General features: G+C 42.5%; 1 protein-coding gene across 1 annotated transcript in view; it reads left to right on the forward strand.

Annotated features, from left to right (window-relative positions):
- The window catches only part of PCGF3 (polycomb group ring finger 3), a 32,225-nt gene extending 18,776 nt beyond the window's left edge, over positions 1-13,449 (forward strand). Inside the window, exons 6-9 of the mRNA XM_084834868.1 lie at positions 580-668; positions 2,521-2,658; positions 4,006-4,086; positions 6,977-13,449. Of these exons, the coding sequence (XP_084690994.1) occupies positions 580-668; positions 2,521-2,658; positions 4,006-4,086; positions 6,977-7,024 (356 nt within the window). The 3' untranslated portion in view covers positions 7,025-13,449. The remainder of the gene's footprint in view (positions 1-579; positions 669-2,520; positions 2,659-4,005; positions 4,087-6,976) is intronic.
- The last annotated feature ends 3,668 nt before the right edge of the window (positions 13,450-17,117 follow it).

Here is a 17,117-nt window from a genome sequence, read left to right on the forward strand (position 1 = left end):
TTCTGTTGCAGGAAAGAGCAGGATAAGGAGCCCTTTGTCTGTGTCGGCTGAGGAGAAATTGGCTGAGGTGTATAGTATGTGTGTGTGTGTGTGTGTGTGTGTGTGTGCGCGCGCGCGTGCGCGCACGTATGTGGTGGTGGGTGGGGAATACTTGAAATCGGGGAAAATGGAAGTTATGTGTTCTATATGCTATCTTAAAGCCTAATCTTTTAAAATATTCTGGGTATTGCAAGAAAAAGAATTTATAAACACATGTTGGGGTGAGAAATCTGGGCTTTGGTGCTAGCAAACTGTTTGCTAGCACACTAAACTTTGTCATGAATTAATAGTTTTAGATCATCTTTTTTTTATTTCCAAATGCCCAAGTCTGTGAGACTAGATAAGTATATACCACCCACACAGTATTTGCTACATTTTAGCTTGAATCGCATTTCGTATCGTGAATGAACTGAATTCTGTGTAGCTGACAGGCTTCCTTCCAAAAGGGCTGTGGATTTTGATTGCAGTTTATTTCATACATGAATTTGTATCTTTAGAGTCTTCCACTTCATCACAGATGCTCTATGCTTTTTTCATAAGGGGAAACAAAAGCAGATGAAAGTACAAACAAAGAAACATCAGAAGAGAAACAGGAAGAAGATAATGATTATCACAGAAGTGATGAACAGGTACTGTTTAAACATGACCATTGAGCTGAGCAGATGTCCCTCTTTTGTAGTTTGTGGACCAGCTCAGAGATAACGTGCCTTTTCAAGGAAGGCGCTTGTGTCAGTAGCCGGAGATGTTACTATTGATACATTTTCTTAAAAGTGAAACTTTTAAAAGTTTCTCATCAAGTGGCTAAACTAAGCTTGAAAAATGAAAGCAAGCTGTGGTTCCTGGATATTGTGATGCCCTGTAAGGGTCACTCTTCTTAGTGTGGTCATTTATGGCTGTCAGTGATCCTAACATGAGTGCTTGTGGCTCCCCAGACCATATATCCCAACTGAAATAAAGCATCTCATCTCCTTAAGTCAGTGGTGGGCAACCTATAGCCCTTGCCCTAATTTCAAAAGCCCTCAGCTAACAACCAATCTGGCAAGAGCAACCTGTCCCATCCCCAGAAGCCCACTGTGCAGAGAGAGAGAGAGGAGATGGGGTGGCTGAGAGAGAGAGAGAGAGAGAAAGGTGGCTCTGCCCACTGTTGGTATGGTCCTGGCCTTCACTGGTCTTTGCCCCATCCACTACCAGCATGAGGCCCTGTAGGGAATGTGGCCCTTGAGAGAAAAAAGGTTCCCCACCCTTGCCTTAAGTAACAGCATTGTGTGTGTTGCATCTCTGCTCTGGACATCTTTTGGGACTCTTTCTACGTGGGTCGTTAGTTCTTTTCACTGGTCTATCATCTGGCTTCAGCAGATGTGAAAGTGTAGCCACTTACAGATACTGCTTTTTTGTCCCCACATTTCACTCCTTATTAACAAGGTACAATAGTTTCCGTTGCCACTTGATTGACCGTAGGAAATGCCAATTCTGTTGCTTTAGGTTATTGAGAATTGTGCTGGTTGAGTTCAGTTTGAAGGGGAATGCGAAGTGACTGCCTCTCACGTGTCTGATGTTTGGAGCTGGGAGTGGTGGGGAACGTGCTTTGCATGCAGAAGGTTTTGGGTTGAATCCCCAGCATTTCCCATTAAAAAGTGTCTCACGCAGCAATGCTGAGAAGGGCCCCCCACGCAAGAGCTTGGAGACCTACTGCTGGTATGATCAGACAGTATTTCTCTAGATAGACCTGTGGTCTGACCAGATAAGGCAAATTCATATGTTCAGCATTCTGCTGCAATTTACTCCAGCTTTAGTTTCCATGGATCGTAGAGATGGAACTAGAAGGGCTGTTTGTTTTTGTTTAGAAGTACAAGGCATCTAAAGATTCTAGGAAGAGCTATAGATTCAAATGGTCATGGATTTAGTGGAACTGACCCTGGAATTGACAGGCCCCGGTGTGAGCAAGTTCTTAATTTCTGTAGAGGAACCTGAGGGACTTTCAGGATGTAGTGCTTTAGGGGCCAGCACAGCCTTCACTAAACCAACACCCCAGGAAGCTATCTCCATTGGGATGGAATCGCCATGAGCAAACCAATCACCAACCCCAGTTTGGCTGTAAACAGCAATTCTTATGGAAGTTGCACACCTCCATGGGTTCTTATTGGTTGGTATCCATAATGCAACAGCTCCGTAGGAACATAGGATGCTGCCTTATACCAGGTTAGACTATTTGTCCATCTATCTCAGTATTGTCTTGCAGCTGTTCTCCAGGGTTTCAGGACTTTCCCGTTGCTGCTATCCAATCCTTTTTAAACTGGAGATGCCAGACATGGAACCTTCTGCATTCAACGCATGCGCTCTACCACTGAACTATGGTCCCTCCTTTATATATAAGATGAACACTCAATTCAGAGTGCTCATTTCCTTGGTTTTGCTGCTGCAAAAGGAGAACTTTGAGGAGCTCTCTATTAACAAGTACCGGCTGTTTGCTGTCTCCCAAAGGTAAGCATCTGCTTGGAATGCAACAGCAGCAAATTACGTGGATTGAAGAGAAAATGGATTCGCTGCTCAGCACAAGCTACAGTCTTACATCTAAAGAAGTTCATTGCCAAAAAACTTAATCTTTCTTCGTTTAATGAGGTAATTAATCAGGTTAAATTCACAAATCTTTTTATAAAGAAAAACAAGCATGCAATTGGGCTTTTACTATTGATCTTGTAACTTTAAAAAAACATACAACATCGCCTTGGAAATGTTTGGAGTGTTTTGTTATTCTAAGACTGAAATAGCTTTCCAATCACATAATTTAATGGCATATTGAAACAGTCCCTTAAAGGAGATCCCCTCTCAACATTTGGTTCTGAAGTTTTTAAGAATTAGTCATATTCTCTGTTCTTCCTTCTTCCTTAGCTTTCACTTGAACCATTCGTATTAGTTCGCCTAGAAAGACCTGGGCATAGGAGGCCTTAGGTAGTGGCTTGTGCTAAGTGACATCCTGCCCAGACCATTGACGTTCCTAAAACAGCCAAGATACCTTCAGGCTTTCTTTGCATCCAGAAGGCTAGAAACCTGCTTTAAAAACAAAATGGACACCACCAAGTTTCTGATTTAAATGGTTGGGCTTTGCGTTAAGATATCATATGCCTTGTTTATTGCAACCGTGCAAAGTTTCAAAGCATGTGTTAGAAAAATAAGCTTTTTTATAACTAATGTCTGCTAAAACGCCTTGCAGTTAATTGACATAATACCTTGAAAGCGAGCTGTACATGGAATCTGTTGCATTTTATGAAAGGAAATTCTATTTTGTTTCACCAGTTTCTCACTTAACTAATTATATTAGCTGTATATTTGAAAAAAGGTCTTGTCTGATCTCTGTATGCCTATCTGGCATTGTACTAGTGACAGCTGCTTTTGAGGAAGATTTTTTATGGATTGAAATGAAGTGAGAATGCAATTTTTAACAGGTTCCAAAGGTTTTGTTAAAATACTATATCATTATTTATTATTAATATTATTAATTACATTATTAATATTAATTTCATTTTCATAACTTAAACACTTTGGCTTGAGTTTATTTCCTAAAACTGCAGAGATCATTGTGACCCACCAGTTAATTTTTCCACTTACCAGTAGAGTATAATGTACAGTTTAAATCCTGAACCAAGTTGGGGCAATCCCAGTAATGCCTAAATATTACCTCCACACAACCTGGCAAGCTCAATGGTAGGATATAGATACTGTGTAGCTTACAGCCATGTTATGTCATGTGCTCTGTTGCTTGGAGCCTGAGTTCTAAATGAGTTTCTGATGTTTTAAAGGACAGTAGATTTGGGTTCTGAAGTATTAGGCTTGCATTTTGCCTTTCAGGAGATTGTTTCATCTTTAGACTGCCATTTTCTTTTATTTAATATTTGTCGTTGATTGTGTCGTGATTTGGACCTGTTGAGCTGACCTCTTTGATAAACAAAATATTTCTGTGTTTATTAGCTGGATATATTATGCAATGAAGAAATTCTGGGCAAGGACCATACTCTCAAATTTGTAGTTGTTACAAGATGGAGATTTAAGGTATGCTGTACTTGTGGTGGATTGGTGCATTTGCCATTTTAGACTGAATCTCTAGACCTTTACAGATCACCCTGCAGGCCTCATTGACAGAGGCTGAGAGCCACAGGTTGTCCGCACATGATATTGAACATTTTAAGTCACTTCTGTCCCCTTAGTAGTGTCCTGTCCTATATATTTGATCATATTTCCTCCTTTGGGTGTGGGGGACCCATTCGGATGGTCCGCCCCAGGAGACTGATGGAATGCAGTGGATTTCTGAATGCTCTTGGGGATTTTCCGGTGGAGATTGCTGGTGATCCAGCCAAGGCCCTGACCTCACTGTGGAACAGTGAAATGCAGAGGGCCATAGACTTGATTGCACCTGAATGCTCTCTCTGGTGCTGTGGAGCCCATTCTGCTCCCAGGTATACTGGGGAGCTGTGGGCAGTAAAACAGGCTAGACATTGGCTAGAGCACAAATGGTGCAAGTCTTCAAGTGAAGATGACTGATCACGCTCTAAAGCTCATAATTGGGCCTATTGTGTAGCGGTGCAGGAAGCAAAGAAGGCTTACTTTGCTGCCTCCATTGCATCCTCAAGTAGCTGTCCAGCGGAGCTCTTTTGGGTGGTCCGGGGGCTGTTAACACTCTCCCCAGTGAATGGGGCCCTGGTCCCCTCAAGGACCCGCTGTGGCTTTTTTGCATCGCACTTTGAGGACAAAGTCGCTTGTCTCCGCACTGAACTTGATGCAGTTGTTAGCGCAGTTTCAGTCGAGGTGTTAGACACCACCATCTGCCTGATTTTCTAGGATCAGTTTCAGTTGTTGTGGCCTGATGACGTGGACATGGTGCTTGCAGCAGTGTGACCGACCATGTGCCCTCTTCAACCTTGCCCTTCCTGGCTAATAAAAGCTAGCCAAGGGGGTGTGACTGGGTGGGTTCAGGGAGTGATAAACACTTCCCTACAGGAAGGGGTGGTCCTTGCTGTCTTTAAGGAGGCAGTAGTGTGACCACTCCTGAAGAAGCCCACTCTGGACCCAATGATATTAGACAACTACTGCCCAGTCACAAATACCCCTTTTTTAGGGAAAGTACTTGAGAGGGTTGTGACAGAGCAACTGCATGCACTCTTGGAGGATACAGATTTTCTAGACCCATTCCAGTCTGGGTTTCGATCTGGTTACAGAACTGAATCAGCCTTGGTTGCCCTGATGGATGGCCTTGATCCAGAGAGGGATAGGGGGAGTGCAACCCTGTTAATTTTGCTCCATCTCTCATCGGCTTTTGATACCACTGACCGTGGTACCCTCCTGGATTGACTCCGTGGGATGGGTATCAGAGGCACTGTGCTACAGTGGTTCTGGTCCTACTTACGGGGCCGATTTCAGAGAGGAACATTGGGTGATTTTTCCTTGGCCCCTTGGTAATTGAGCTACAAGGTTCTGCAGGGTACCATCTTGTCCCCAGTGTTGTTTAACATCTATATGAAGCCGCTGGGAGCAGTCATTGGGGGATTTGGAGCTAAATGCCATCAGTATGCTCTATCTCCCTGTGACATCTGAATCACAAGAGGCTGTGCAAGTCCTGGATCAGTGCCTAAGCTCAGTAGTGGGCTGGATGAGGGCCAATAAACTAAAGCTGAATCCTGGCAAGATGGACGCCCTGTGGTTAAGTGGTTCCCAGGTCCAGGAGATAGGCTTATTCCCTGTTCTGGATGGGGTTGCACTCTTTCTGAAAGATCAGGTTTGTAATCTGGGGGTACTCCTCTATCCATCATTGTCGCTGGATGCCCATGTGGCTGCAGCAGCTCAGAGTGCCTCTTACTAGCTTCAGCTGGTTCGCCAGCTACGACCTTTCCTGGACAGGGATAGCTTGACCACAGTGGTACAGGCATTAGTAACTTCAAGCCTGGATTACTGCAAAGCTCTCTATGCCTTTAAGGCTGCCCTTAAGGCTGGTCTGGAAGCTAGAGCTAGTGCAGAAAGCAGCAGCTCAGCTGTAGTCAGGTGATGCCCCTTTTTAGTGCACAACTCGTTTGCTGAGGGAACTGCACTGGCTACCTATTCACTATAAGGTATTAGTACCAGCCCTAAACAATTTGGGACCAGAATACCTGAGAAAGTGCGTTTTTCTTTACCAACCTGCCCAGCTACTGAGGTCATTAGAGGGCATGTTCTTGGTGGTTCCACATGGACCCATGGCCTGGTTGGAGTCCACCAGGAATGGAGCCTTCAGTGTGGTGGCCCCCTTTCTGTGAAACTCCCTGCCTTTGGAGGTCAGGCAGGCGCCAACGTTGCTTCTGGGGCCTCTGAAGACATTGTTATTTCAGAAAGGCTTCCATGAGTGACCAGCCATGGTTTATTAAATTTGGTCTTATCAGAACTTGTTTCTATTCAAATGTTTTAATTGTCTTAACATGGTGTTTTATTCTTTTATCTTTGCTGTTCACTGCTCTGAAATCTTTAGATGTGGAGCAGAATATAAATATTGCAAAGAAATAAAATAAATAAATCATAGATGTTCATCCCCCTGGAAGCCCTGACCTGCCGATGAAGGCTTTTTGCCACACTGTGTCCACAAGGAGTGTTTGCTAGACGGTGCACCCTTTGCAGCCAGACCCTTGTCCACCAAACCCCCATCTTCTCTGACGGACATCCCACAGAGTGCAAATGGAAAGGATACTCCAGAGGCATCTGTACCATTGTGCAGATTTTTAGAGAATCTTCATTTTGGGTAGAGGATGAGGGAGCCCCTTCCAAGGTCTTCAAGCTGGGCATGGGGGTCCAGTCTTTCTGCCCCCCCCCCCGGGACAGCTGCTTGGGAACTGTGGTGATATCAATGTTTTCTTACATTCTGCATCAGTAGCCATTGTAGCAGCCATTTCTGAAGCAAGTGTAATATTTTATCTTTCAGAAAGCACCTCTACTGCTACATTACAGACCCAAAATGGACTTGCTGTAAGAACTATTTTGTCCTTCTGGACGGTATTTTGCAGAGACTATCATTGGGCACCTTCTTAGTGCATCACGCAATTCACCCGTGACACAGACCAGCAGAATCCATCCCTGAAAACAGTAGTGCTCTCCCATTCAACCATCCTGAATATTTCTCCAAGGGTGCATTAACCTGATTTTCTGGACAGAAGAATATTTATACTTTTTTCTACAAAAAAGGAAATTTCCAGCTTGAGAGGACACTACCAGCACGAAGTTTACAGACATTGAAAACACTTCACAGTTCCCTGTGCGTAGCTCAGTTCTTGGTCATCATCCTGCAAAGATGCCAAATAGGTTTAAAATGTTGTGAAGGAGATAATTTAGGATTTATTTTCACCAACTTTTTGGGTTGCTTTACGACTTTAATGTGGCATACATATATTTTTTGCAAGGTTTTCCTGTCTCTTATACCTCATGGCCATCTTGTCGGTTAGTAAGCCCTTCCTAGAATATTTAACATTGACAAAGATCTAATGCCTGGCAGTGGTTTTGCTGCATGACACCGCTTTGGCTTATGCTCCTTTGTTCCTCTGCTGGCTCATTTGATGAGGTTATTGGAAGAGTTTCAGTTGTTTCCATTTTGATGCAGTTTTATCAGATCACATCAGAGTGCAGAGTGTTTAGAAAGGCCCTTTTTCTATGGTGTACATGGCTTACAGAGCTGGGGCTGATATTGAACTGAGGGATTTGCCTTTCCATAAATGAAATAAGCCGTTAGCAGCCTTAACTACTTGAACTCCAGTATTGTTCCTTTGAACAACACAGTATACTAATGCGGCAGCATACTGTCTGTGACATGCATTAGTACATTCACCTTCCTGCTGGTTTCTAGTTTCCTTAATAAGACAATTGTGTTTGCCTAATTCTCGACTGAACTATCTTTATAGGGTCAGATTTAGTTGGCAGTGTGGTACTTTCTGGCCTTAATCGATAAATCCTTGTTTATTTTTTTAAATCCATCCCCCTAGGAATGCATTACCCCCTCTAAATTGTGTAAGTTATCTCCCCCTCCCCAGTCTTTCAATAGAGGATTGAACAGCTTAAAAAGGTCAATGGCGCTGTACTTCAAGCATCTTGAGATTTTTTTTGGGAAAGTGTTTGTTCAGAGATGACTACTGCAGATTTGCCCCACACAGAGTATGTGCACACAGATTTCATGCTGTTCTTCATTGGTAAAGGACACGTAAGGCTCTTTCATCTGGGGCCATGTTGTTAATTTTCAGTGGTCTGGCATGGACTACCCCCAGTGCATAGTCTCACTGTTGCATGTATCCCTACATATAGGTATGTTTTCTTGTGTCTCTCTTCCACAAGCATATGCATAAACAGAGGCATGTGTATTCTTTGCGTATACACAAATCTGCCTTTCCTCCATCAGGCACCAGCTTGGCTGGGATTTGTCCAGAACAAGGAGGAGATTGCTACTGGGACTGGTAGGCAAAGGAGGAAACTTCGATATTTCCCGTTATGTTTTGCTGTTCTGCAGAAAGCTGCCTTGAGCTAGGTGTTAGCCTGTCTCTACTGCTTATGGCCCTGCTGCTGATGGACATAGCTGGAATTTGGGCCTAGTGAGAACAAGAGCATGGCCAAATGGAGTTTCAGAGAGACCAGCAGGAAGGAGTGGCCCTGTGATTTCTCCATCCTTGGGAGAAGGTCTTTTCCACTTTAGGGGTTTACATCTGATTAGTAAACATATTTAATCCATACCAATTTTACTGCTTGACAGTAATGGGTAAGAATGAACAGTTTTCCAATGTGGAGCAAGACCAAGCAGGGTACAACGAGGTATGTGATTGGGGCGTGGCCCCATTAACAAACCCTAAATAAATGCAAGTGTGAGGCAGGAAATACATGCAAATAGATAAATGTATGAGGCAGGAACCTTTTGTTTTGTCTTGTTGGATGATTCTGAGATCAATTATCCCTATTTCTAGGTTTCAGCTGTTAGGCCTTGTTTTCTTTGAATGAGTGACACTTGCGCCACCAGGCACCCTCCATATCTTCAGGTAGGAATAGATAAATGCTTTCCTTTCCTAGTCTCAATTATTCCATTTGCATCAGCAAATGGTCTCAATTATTCCATTTGCATCAGCATTTACAATAAAAATGTACGATCAAGCTTTTCCCAAATGTCGTCCTCCTTCATGCCACCTCAGGCTCCTCCTGTCACTTGACAGGGATGTTGGCAGGCCATCTCACCACGGTGAGTTATGTAGCCTTCCTTATCTCTAATTCCATAATGGTAAATATAAATAGGTGGAAGTCAAAGGAGTCAAATAGAGGAACAAAGAGGAAATGGGAGCACGTAGGAAATGTTGGGACGACTATGCAAGGTTTGGCTTAGCAGTAGATGGGGGGTGGGAACGACATTGGGCCCTCTTCCAGTGGAAAGTCTTCCTAAGCATTCCCTGTTGAAAGAAAAGGGAGATGCAAAGAGGACATTAAATGTTAAGGGCATTTATCCACTTTCATGTAACAGACCCATTGAAATCAATGGGTGCACAGTCATGCCCTTGCATCCTTGTGATTCTTCCATTTGTTTCATTGGGGTGTGTGCAAGAGAATTTTCCGCTGGATAAGTGCCCTTAAAACTTTAACTTTCTAGCTCTTAGTAAGGTTGTCTTTTTCTGAAAAGGAACTGCTTATTTCACGATGTTGCTTGCTGTTGTTCAGACAGTATCTTCCAAGTTCAAAAAATAAAAAAAATATTGGTTAATGGAAGACTATAGCTTTGTGGAGCTTGGAGGACTATTTGGGAATGTGTCAGGCCCCCACAAATAGTACAGCCTTAAACTGAAGGTTTCTTTCCCAAATTCACAGGCCGCGTGGTGCTATCTGAAAACATATGGCTAACACTGTTTAGTGAGCCTTAAACTCGGCGACCCTGTCCAGTGCCCACTTGATTCAGTTAAACTTTTGGAGGGTTTGATGACCATATACAACAATTCAGTCTACCTCAGACTAGATACACAGCTGAATTATAAGACCAATGCCATCTTAAAATACAGAATACAAATATCCTGTGTAATTTAAACTGAGGGATTAAATAGTATCAAGATGCAAACTACAACCCCACAACTCTTGACTGCAACAGTCTACACAATCTGTATTGCTAAGTTTCTAGCAAATTTTTGAATCACTTGAATTTGATACGGTGCTATATAAATATATTTAAATATATATCTAGTTGGGTGCATGAAACCAAAGCCAGCAGTTGACACCTAAGCTGGTTTTGTTGCTCTTAAATGAGTGTTTATCTCTGCTTTTATAACAGCCTGATGAAAACAGCCTTGGCAGAAAATACTTGGGTTTATTTCTTTTTCTGTTCTAAGCAGCTTCTCAGAATACTTCTTTTTGTATGGAAACCGTGTCCCTTGGGGTGTGTTTGTTTCAAAGACCTAGCTGGCTTGTTTTATCAGAAAAACTACAATGAATACCAACAGAGCAGATCCTTGTGATAGAAATTGTCTCTCTTCTGTGAAGCTTTTAAGGGGCAGGTTGCACAATGGTTATGTTGGCGAAAACATTCTGTTGATTTTCGGGCTCTAGGTCTTCAAATCACGTTCAGTTTAAGTGGTTTGTGCATACTCAGGCCACATTGAGTTTATCTTGGTCGATAAAGCGGTATATAAAGTAACTGTGAAGTCGGTTTTTGGTTCTTTGTTTCTTGGGGTTTTTTAATGACTGCTTACCGCTGGTAAATAAATGCAGTAAAATTGTCATGTTGCGTTATCCTCGCAACAAAGAGACGAGCATAATGACGCAAGTTAATGGTCTCGCTTGGTATAATTTTCTTTTAAAATAGAGAAATCAGAATATATAATATTGAATTTTAAATAAGATTTGGGGGGGTTAAAAGTTAACTTTATAAAATTATTTATTCTATTTTAAGCCTTCTGTCTTACTTTTTACCATCTAAGTATTTTTTTTTTGGTTTCGATGGTCCAGCTTTATTTATGGGCATATAAAATGAAATTGTGAGATGTTTTTTACAAGCTTCTTCCTTCTTTTTGTGAGGGCCAAATTAGATGTTTCTCTAGTGGCTGCTACCGAAAATGGCAGCCACCTGTCTACCTTCTCCCCTTTGTAATGTCTAGTATGACTTAACCATGGTCTGATACCATGACATTCTGCAGTTCAGTCAATGGTGTGGATTAGGAAAATAAAGATCGCCTGTAACATGAGGCACAGTCAAGTTGTACCAGATGTTATAAAGTGGTAAGGGAGAGGAGACTGCAGTGATTATGTTTGGTGGCAGCCGCACATTTAGTGTAACATTTAATTTGGCCCCATTTGATTTTTTTGTATATTTTTGTTTTGTATGGATAAAGAGCATTACTTTATGCTTTTTGTGCAATAGGTTTGGAACATGCTTTTGTTAGGCATACATTTTAATTGGTAAATGTAGCATCTACTAACCGCAGATCTGAAAAGGAATGTAGGTGGTTTTAAGTGTACATTCAAATGGGCTCTTCTCTTTTTATTTCTCCCCTTCCCTCCTTCCTGGTTTTTTTTTTTAAGAGTGACATTTGGGAGTTGTGTCTATGTGCAAGAACTACCTGTCAGCAATATTTTAAAAATGATTTGGCAAGAACTCTTAAATGTGAAATGTGGAAGTAATCAGCAAGACTTGCAGCCTGTCAGAATTTCTTTTGTGTGTGTGTGTGTGTGTGTGTGTGCGCGCGTGCCATTGGTATGTCTGGTATTTCGCTCTCATTTGTATACAATTGAACCTGGAAATATTTATTTCTTAGTGGTTGTGCAATGCTACAGACACAAATGCTAACCTCTGGGGAAAAACTACAAAAGTTTAAAGATATCAGACTTCAAAATATGATGGTGCTAATTTTTTCTTTCCTGAATGAGCCTCTTGAAAGCTTATCTGGCTCTTATTGTTTTCATAACAATCTAATTAGTCTTGGGAGATTCACTGTCCTGTTTCTTTTCCAATGAATGACAAATCTATTAGCAGAGTTAGCCTATTTGCAATTATTTGAAACTGAGCTGTATGTTTAAATGCAACAGGAGAAAGCCAACCAGTTTGTACATCTACACAATGACTCTTTGATAACTTTGCATTTCTTATGTACTGGTTAAAATATATTTACTGCAGATGGTTAAAACTGTATTTTACAGAAAAAATCCTGTTTCTGTGTTTCCTCAGGTAATTGCTCCGGTTTTAAACACTTCACGTGATACCTTAACTTAGCATATAGTTGTGTGTGTGCCCTCGGATTTAAAACGTAAGGAGATGAGGCACACAGGCAGGCCATTGCATGTCAGAATTGCAAGTGGATATATTCACCTTGTTATCAAAATGTGCACAGGGAACACCACACTTTTCTTAAGTTGCATACTGTTGGCTTGGAAACCCATTTCCCTCTTTAAGTGGAAGTGATGGCGGATTAACGCATTCTCCGGGTATTTGTTTCTAACCCCAAAATTGACTGCTGGCATTTGAGTTTGAATTCCTCCCGTCGTTATTGCATGACAAACGGTGTCCTGAAAGTGGCTCACAAAGGCTATAACCACATGTCTGGCAGCAGACGTGGGTCTGAGATTCAGGCTGTATGCCGAACAGATGCAAATTGCGAGATGGTGATTTGCAGTAGAGGAAGCGGGTGAGTGTGTGTGCACGTAAGCTACTGCTTGCCTCTGCAGCGCAGCAAACGTGCATCCAGAAATGCCGGGGATGGGGGGAAGCTGCAGGGGAAAAGTGGTAGGGGCTAAGCACACTTTCCTGCCCACCACTTGTTCACTACAAATGGCCCTCTTGCCCCACTGATTTGCAGCTCTTTGGCCGATATCTGGGTTCCCAGACCTGAGTCTGTTGCTGAATGTGTAGCTTGGGAGAAGGGGATCCGTCTGAAGTTCTGTTGATGTCCATGAGCATTGAACCTTCAAGGACGCTTGTGGGTCACCATCCTCCTAGAGCTGTGTGTGTATGGGCACATTTACCTGCATGAGGAAGGTGCGCTGCACACACCTGCCGGGTATAGGGCACTGCAAAATGCCCTATCGAAAAGACAGTGGCCAGTACAACAGCCAAGTGTCAGGACAAGAGTCACAAATGCCATTCATTTGCAACAAGATAAATTTAGGGTTATGGGACAATAAGCCAGTGCAACCGTTTAAGCCTTTATCCTCACTATGTGGCATAATAAAGTTACTGAAAATTCTTGCCGTATTTTAAAATTTAAAAATCATATTTTTGGCTTGGTTTCATTTGAAAGTTTACAATTTTTTTTACGCTTTGTGTTGCTGTGTAACTTTTGTACTATTGGTGGCTAGTTTTTGTCTGAATAAGCCTTTTGGGGATTATTGCTTAATGTTTTGATTTTATGATAGTGAAGCTTGTATTCAGTGTTCTGCCAATTAATATTATATGCTTGTAATAAAAGCAAAAAAAAAAAAAAAGCAGCTGTCAATTCTTCTCTGTTTCTCAAAGACATGAAATTTTAGCAGTTAGAATACACTCTGGTATTAATGTAATACCAAGTAGTGGTGGCCATCTAAATTAAATGGATTCATTTGTTACAATACCATTAGGAAGAAGGACAAGGTTGTTTGGATAGGGCTGTGGCATCACATTTTTCTCTCTTTCTGAATGTGGAATATTGAACCGTGGTGTACTGCTGCCTTCCCCAGTGCAGCACCCAGAGAGACCACCCACTGCACCTGTGAGTTTTCAAAACTTTTGAAATTACATTTTTACCTCTTTGCCAGCCATGCCGCAAAGCAAACCGTTGGCTGAGGTTCCAGCTGGAGTCAAAGAGGCATGATATCTTGCCTGGCCATGTGAACTCAAACTTCAATATAAAAAGGTCAGAACAAAAACTATAAAACAGAGAATAATATAATAAAATATATAAAAATTCATAAGAGAATACAACAAAGTACTGTACAGTGACCAAACTTTGTGATAAACTTTAAAACATCACAGTCACAGTCTGAAGCCACAGTACTCCAGATGAAGTTTGACAAGAGCAGAATAAACAGCAACTATGTCTTCCTGTGACTTGGAAAGTATGGTTCTATTGATGTAGCTTAAAATCACATTAGCCTTTTTTGCAGCTACATCACACTGCTGACTCATGTTCGGCTTCTGATAGGCTACTTTCCTGAGTTCCTTTACACATATACTACTGCCCAGCCAGGTGTCCTCTATCCTGTACCTGTGCATTTGGTGCTGGTGTTTTCTAAATGCAGAACTTAAACTACAAATGGAGTTCACAGAGCTAATTGTGTCGATGGTGATCATATAGCATTCCAAACTAGGTAGAGGAGAGTGGTCTCTCTTTGTGTGGGTGGTAATGCCTGTGTTCTCTTGAATGAGAACTAGTTTGAATATCGGTGGGCTGGCACAATGGATACGATGTTAAATTTGGATGCCAAAAACTTAGATACATGCCAGCAGGCATAATCCCAACATCTCCCCGCCCGCCCCACCGCATTCATTTCTTCAAGAAAGGAACATCTATCCAGTGCTTGTGTATTTCCCTGCCCATCCCAGTGATAGCCAGTGATGTGGCTGAGGCAGGGAATAGTATAGTGAAATGACTTCAGAACAAAGAGTCTCAATTCTGCTCTAGATGTTCTAGAGGTGAAGGGGAAAGCTTGATGTGAGACTGCTGTGGTTGATGGTGGGCCTGTGTTCTTAGGACAGCCTTTCCCCAGCCTCGTGTCCTCCAGATATGCACTACAACTCCCATCATCCCCTACCCTATATGAATGATGGGCATTGCAGTAGTCTTACACATCTGGAGGGCACCAAGTTGGGGAAGGCTGTCTTAGCATGTGTCATTTCTTCTTTATCATAAAAGATGATACGGAATATATGAAGTAGCAGGAAAAAATGGGCAAATGGTTTTACATGGCTCACCTCTCATCCAAACTCCTGTGCAGCTTAGCTGATATGATTACTCCTTGATCATGCTGTTTAACCTCTAGCAAACAGGCTGAAATTCTATAATTTTATAGCATAGGAAGAATGAAGCAGGCAAAGGAATGGAACTTAGTGACTGCAAAGCAGTACATTCTTGCATTTTTGCTGCTTCCTTTTGAAGAGGTGAAGCTAATTCAGTCTCTAATACGCATGTGCCCTTCCCTGTAAGGACACCCGGCATGAGAAATAAATGTTAAATTAATAGAAACAAAAAAGTCCATCAATTTGTTCCAAGTCAAAATAAAATGAAGTCTGGAAAAAGAAAATGAATCTTTTGACTGTGGACAGATTATACATTGCAATATAGTTGCTGTTTCGGAGAGAAGCAAATAAAAGGTAGCAGGATTTTTTTAAATTAAAAAAAAAACTTCGTGGAGGCGGTTTTAGCAAAAAGGAGATTTTGGTGTGGACTCGGTACTCCCTCAGTGTGTCAGTGTGTGTATGTGAGGGGGGAGGGGGTTGTTTGGTGAGGCCCTGTAGCACGTGCTTTGCCCACCAAAGGGCATCGTCAGCTAAAGAAGGCTCAGGTAGCCATTTACAGGAAATATCCTTTTCTGCCTGTCATCCTGGAGATTCCCTGTCAGTCAAAGTTGATAATTCTGGATGAGATGGACAAATATTCTGATTCGGTATAAAGGAGCCTTGAAATCGATTACCTCTCTTTGCTGGCTTAATTGGGTAAATCAGAGCCTTGCTTGCCATTTGGTTTAACTTGCCTGTTCAATAGCTTCGCAGGCTGTTCATTAGGCTTTTGCGATTTGCAATATTTGCTGGAAGGGGTATTTCCCCAAACTCATTCATTCACTTAGAGCAACCAACAGGAGAAATAATTAGATGACTAACAGTTGCCAAACATATTACAGCCAGCACTGTAGCAAATAAAAGATGAATGAAAACCATTGAGCAATGGTGATTGCGAACAAACAAACGTCAGTTCTGTGTCTGGTTGCCCACCCCGGACTTTTTCCATTTATTGTCAGTAGGTGGTGCTGTTGCTATACTCAGTGATTCAGTTTACGGAACACTAGGGATGTTGGAGAAATCCGTTTTGAGGGGGGAGTTCAAAGATATTTTCCTAGGCTTAGCCCTCCAGACTTCATATCGGTTTCCACTGCCGCCCAGCTCCATCTGTAGTGAGTTGGTCCAGTTCATGGATTTTGGGGAATTTTGCACATTTTTGAAGGTTCTGCTATTTGTGCAAATTTCTGAGCAATTTGCACAAATCATGGCTAAATTTGCGGAAATTGCGGCCAAATTCACGCAAATTACACGAGGTCAGCTCTACAGAACCGTTAGGATAAAGGAATTGCAGCCCTGATTTTACCAGGTATCCCCTTAGCAAGAGTGCATTGTAGGAGCTTCCAAAGAATTATGTTGAAAAGAAACTAGCATTGTGATTCTGGGCCATTAGCAGCCTTGGGAGTTGCAGGGTGAGAAGCTGGAGTCATAAGGGTCCCAGAACCATGCTAGAAGCAGTCCAGCGGGCAGAACAGCAACTACTCCTGGGAGCAAGGCCAGGTGCAGCAGAGAAGGCTGATGCTGTTTGTTGCCCATGCAAAACCTTACTCAGAAGCCCACTGATATCACTCAGCCTGTGGCAGGCCTGGGGGGGGACACAGGACAATTCAGCCCCCCCCCCCCCCGCAAGCTGTTTCTGCACTCGTGCTGTACAGCATGGCCCTCCAAGTTGAATGTGGCATACCAGCTTTTTGGGGTGGCCAAACAGGAGCTAATTTTGCTACCTTCCTGGGCTGCAACAATGGCTGTGTGTGGGAGGTGGAGGGGATTGTCAAAGGCTCTTGAGGCCACCATGCAGGGTGGTTGGGTTGTGTTCGGCAGGCCTAAGCCGCGCCGATAATTAATCCTTACTGTAAAACAGGTTTTCACTGGCCTTTGTCCTCCCCAGTAAATACTCAGAGGTTTTTGAGTCTGAATTCTGTGCTTTACATCAATACGCGAAGACTCTTATCCTGGGTCAAAGAACGCGCTTGGTTTTCTCCCTACATGCTGCTGTTCAGAATCTCTTCATATTCTGACAGTCAAAGCTGTAAAGTGTCTTGTCAGCAAAATGGTACACAAATAAGTCTCCCGATATAAGATCTTAGTAGCGGTA

Source organism: Heloderma suspectum, chromosome 2 (genome assembly GCF_057233095.1).
Source record: "Heloderma suspectum isolate Gila_16-S chromosome 2, 16-S_ref, whole genome shotgun sequence".
In the NCBI taxonomy this organism is placed as follows: domain Eukaryota; kingdom Metazoa; phylum Chordata; class Lepidosauria; order Squamata; family Helodermatidae; genus Heloderma; species Heloderma suspectum.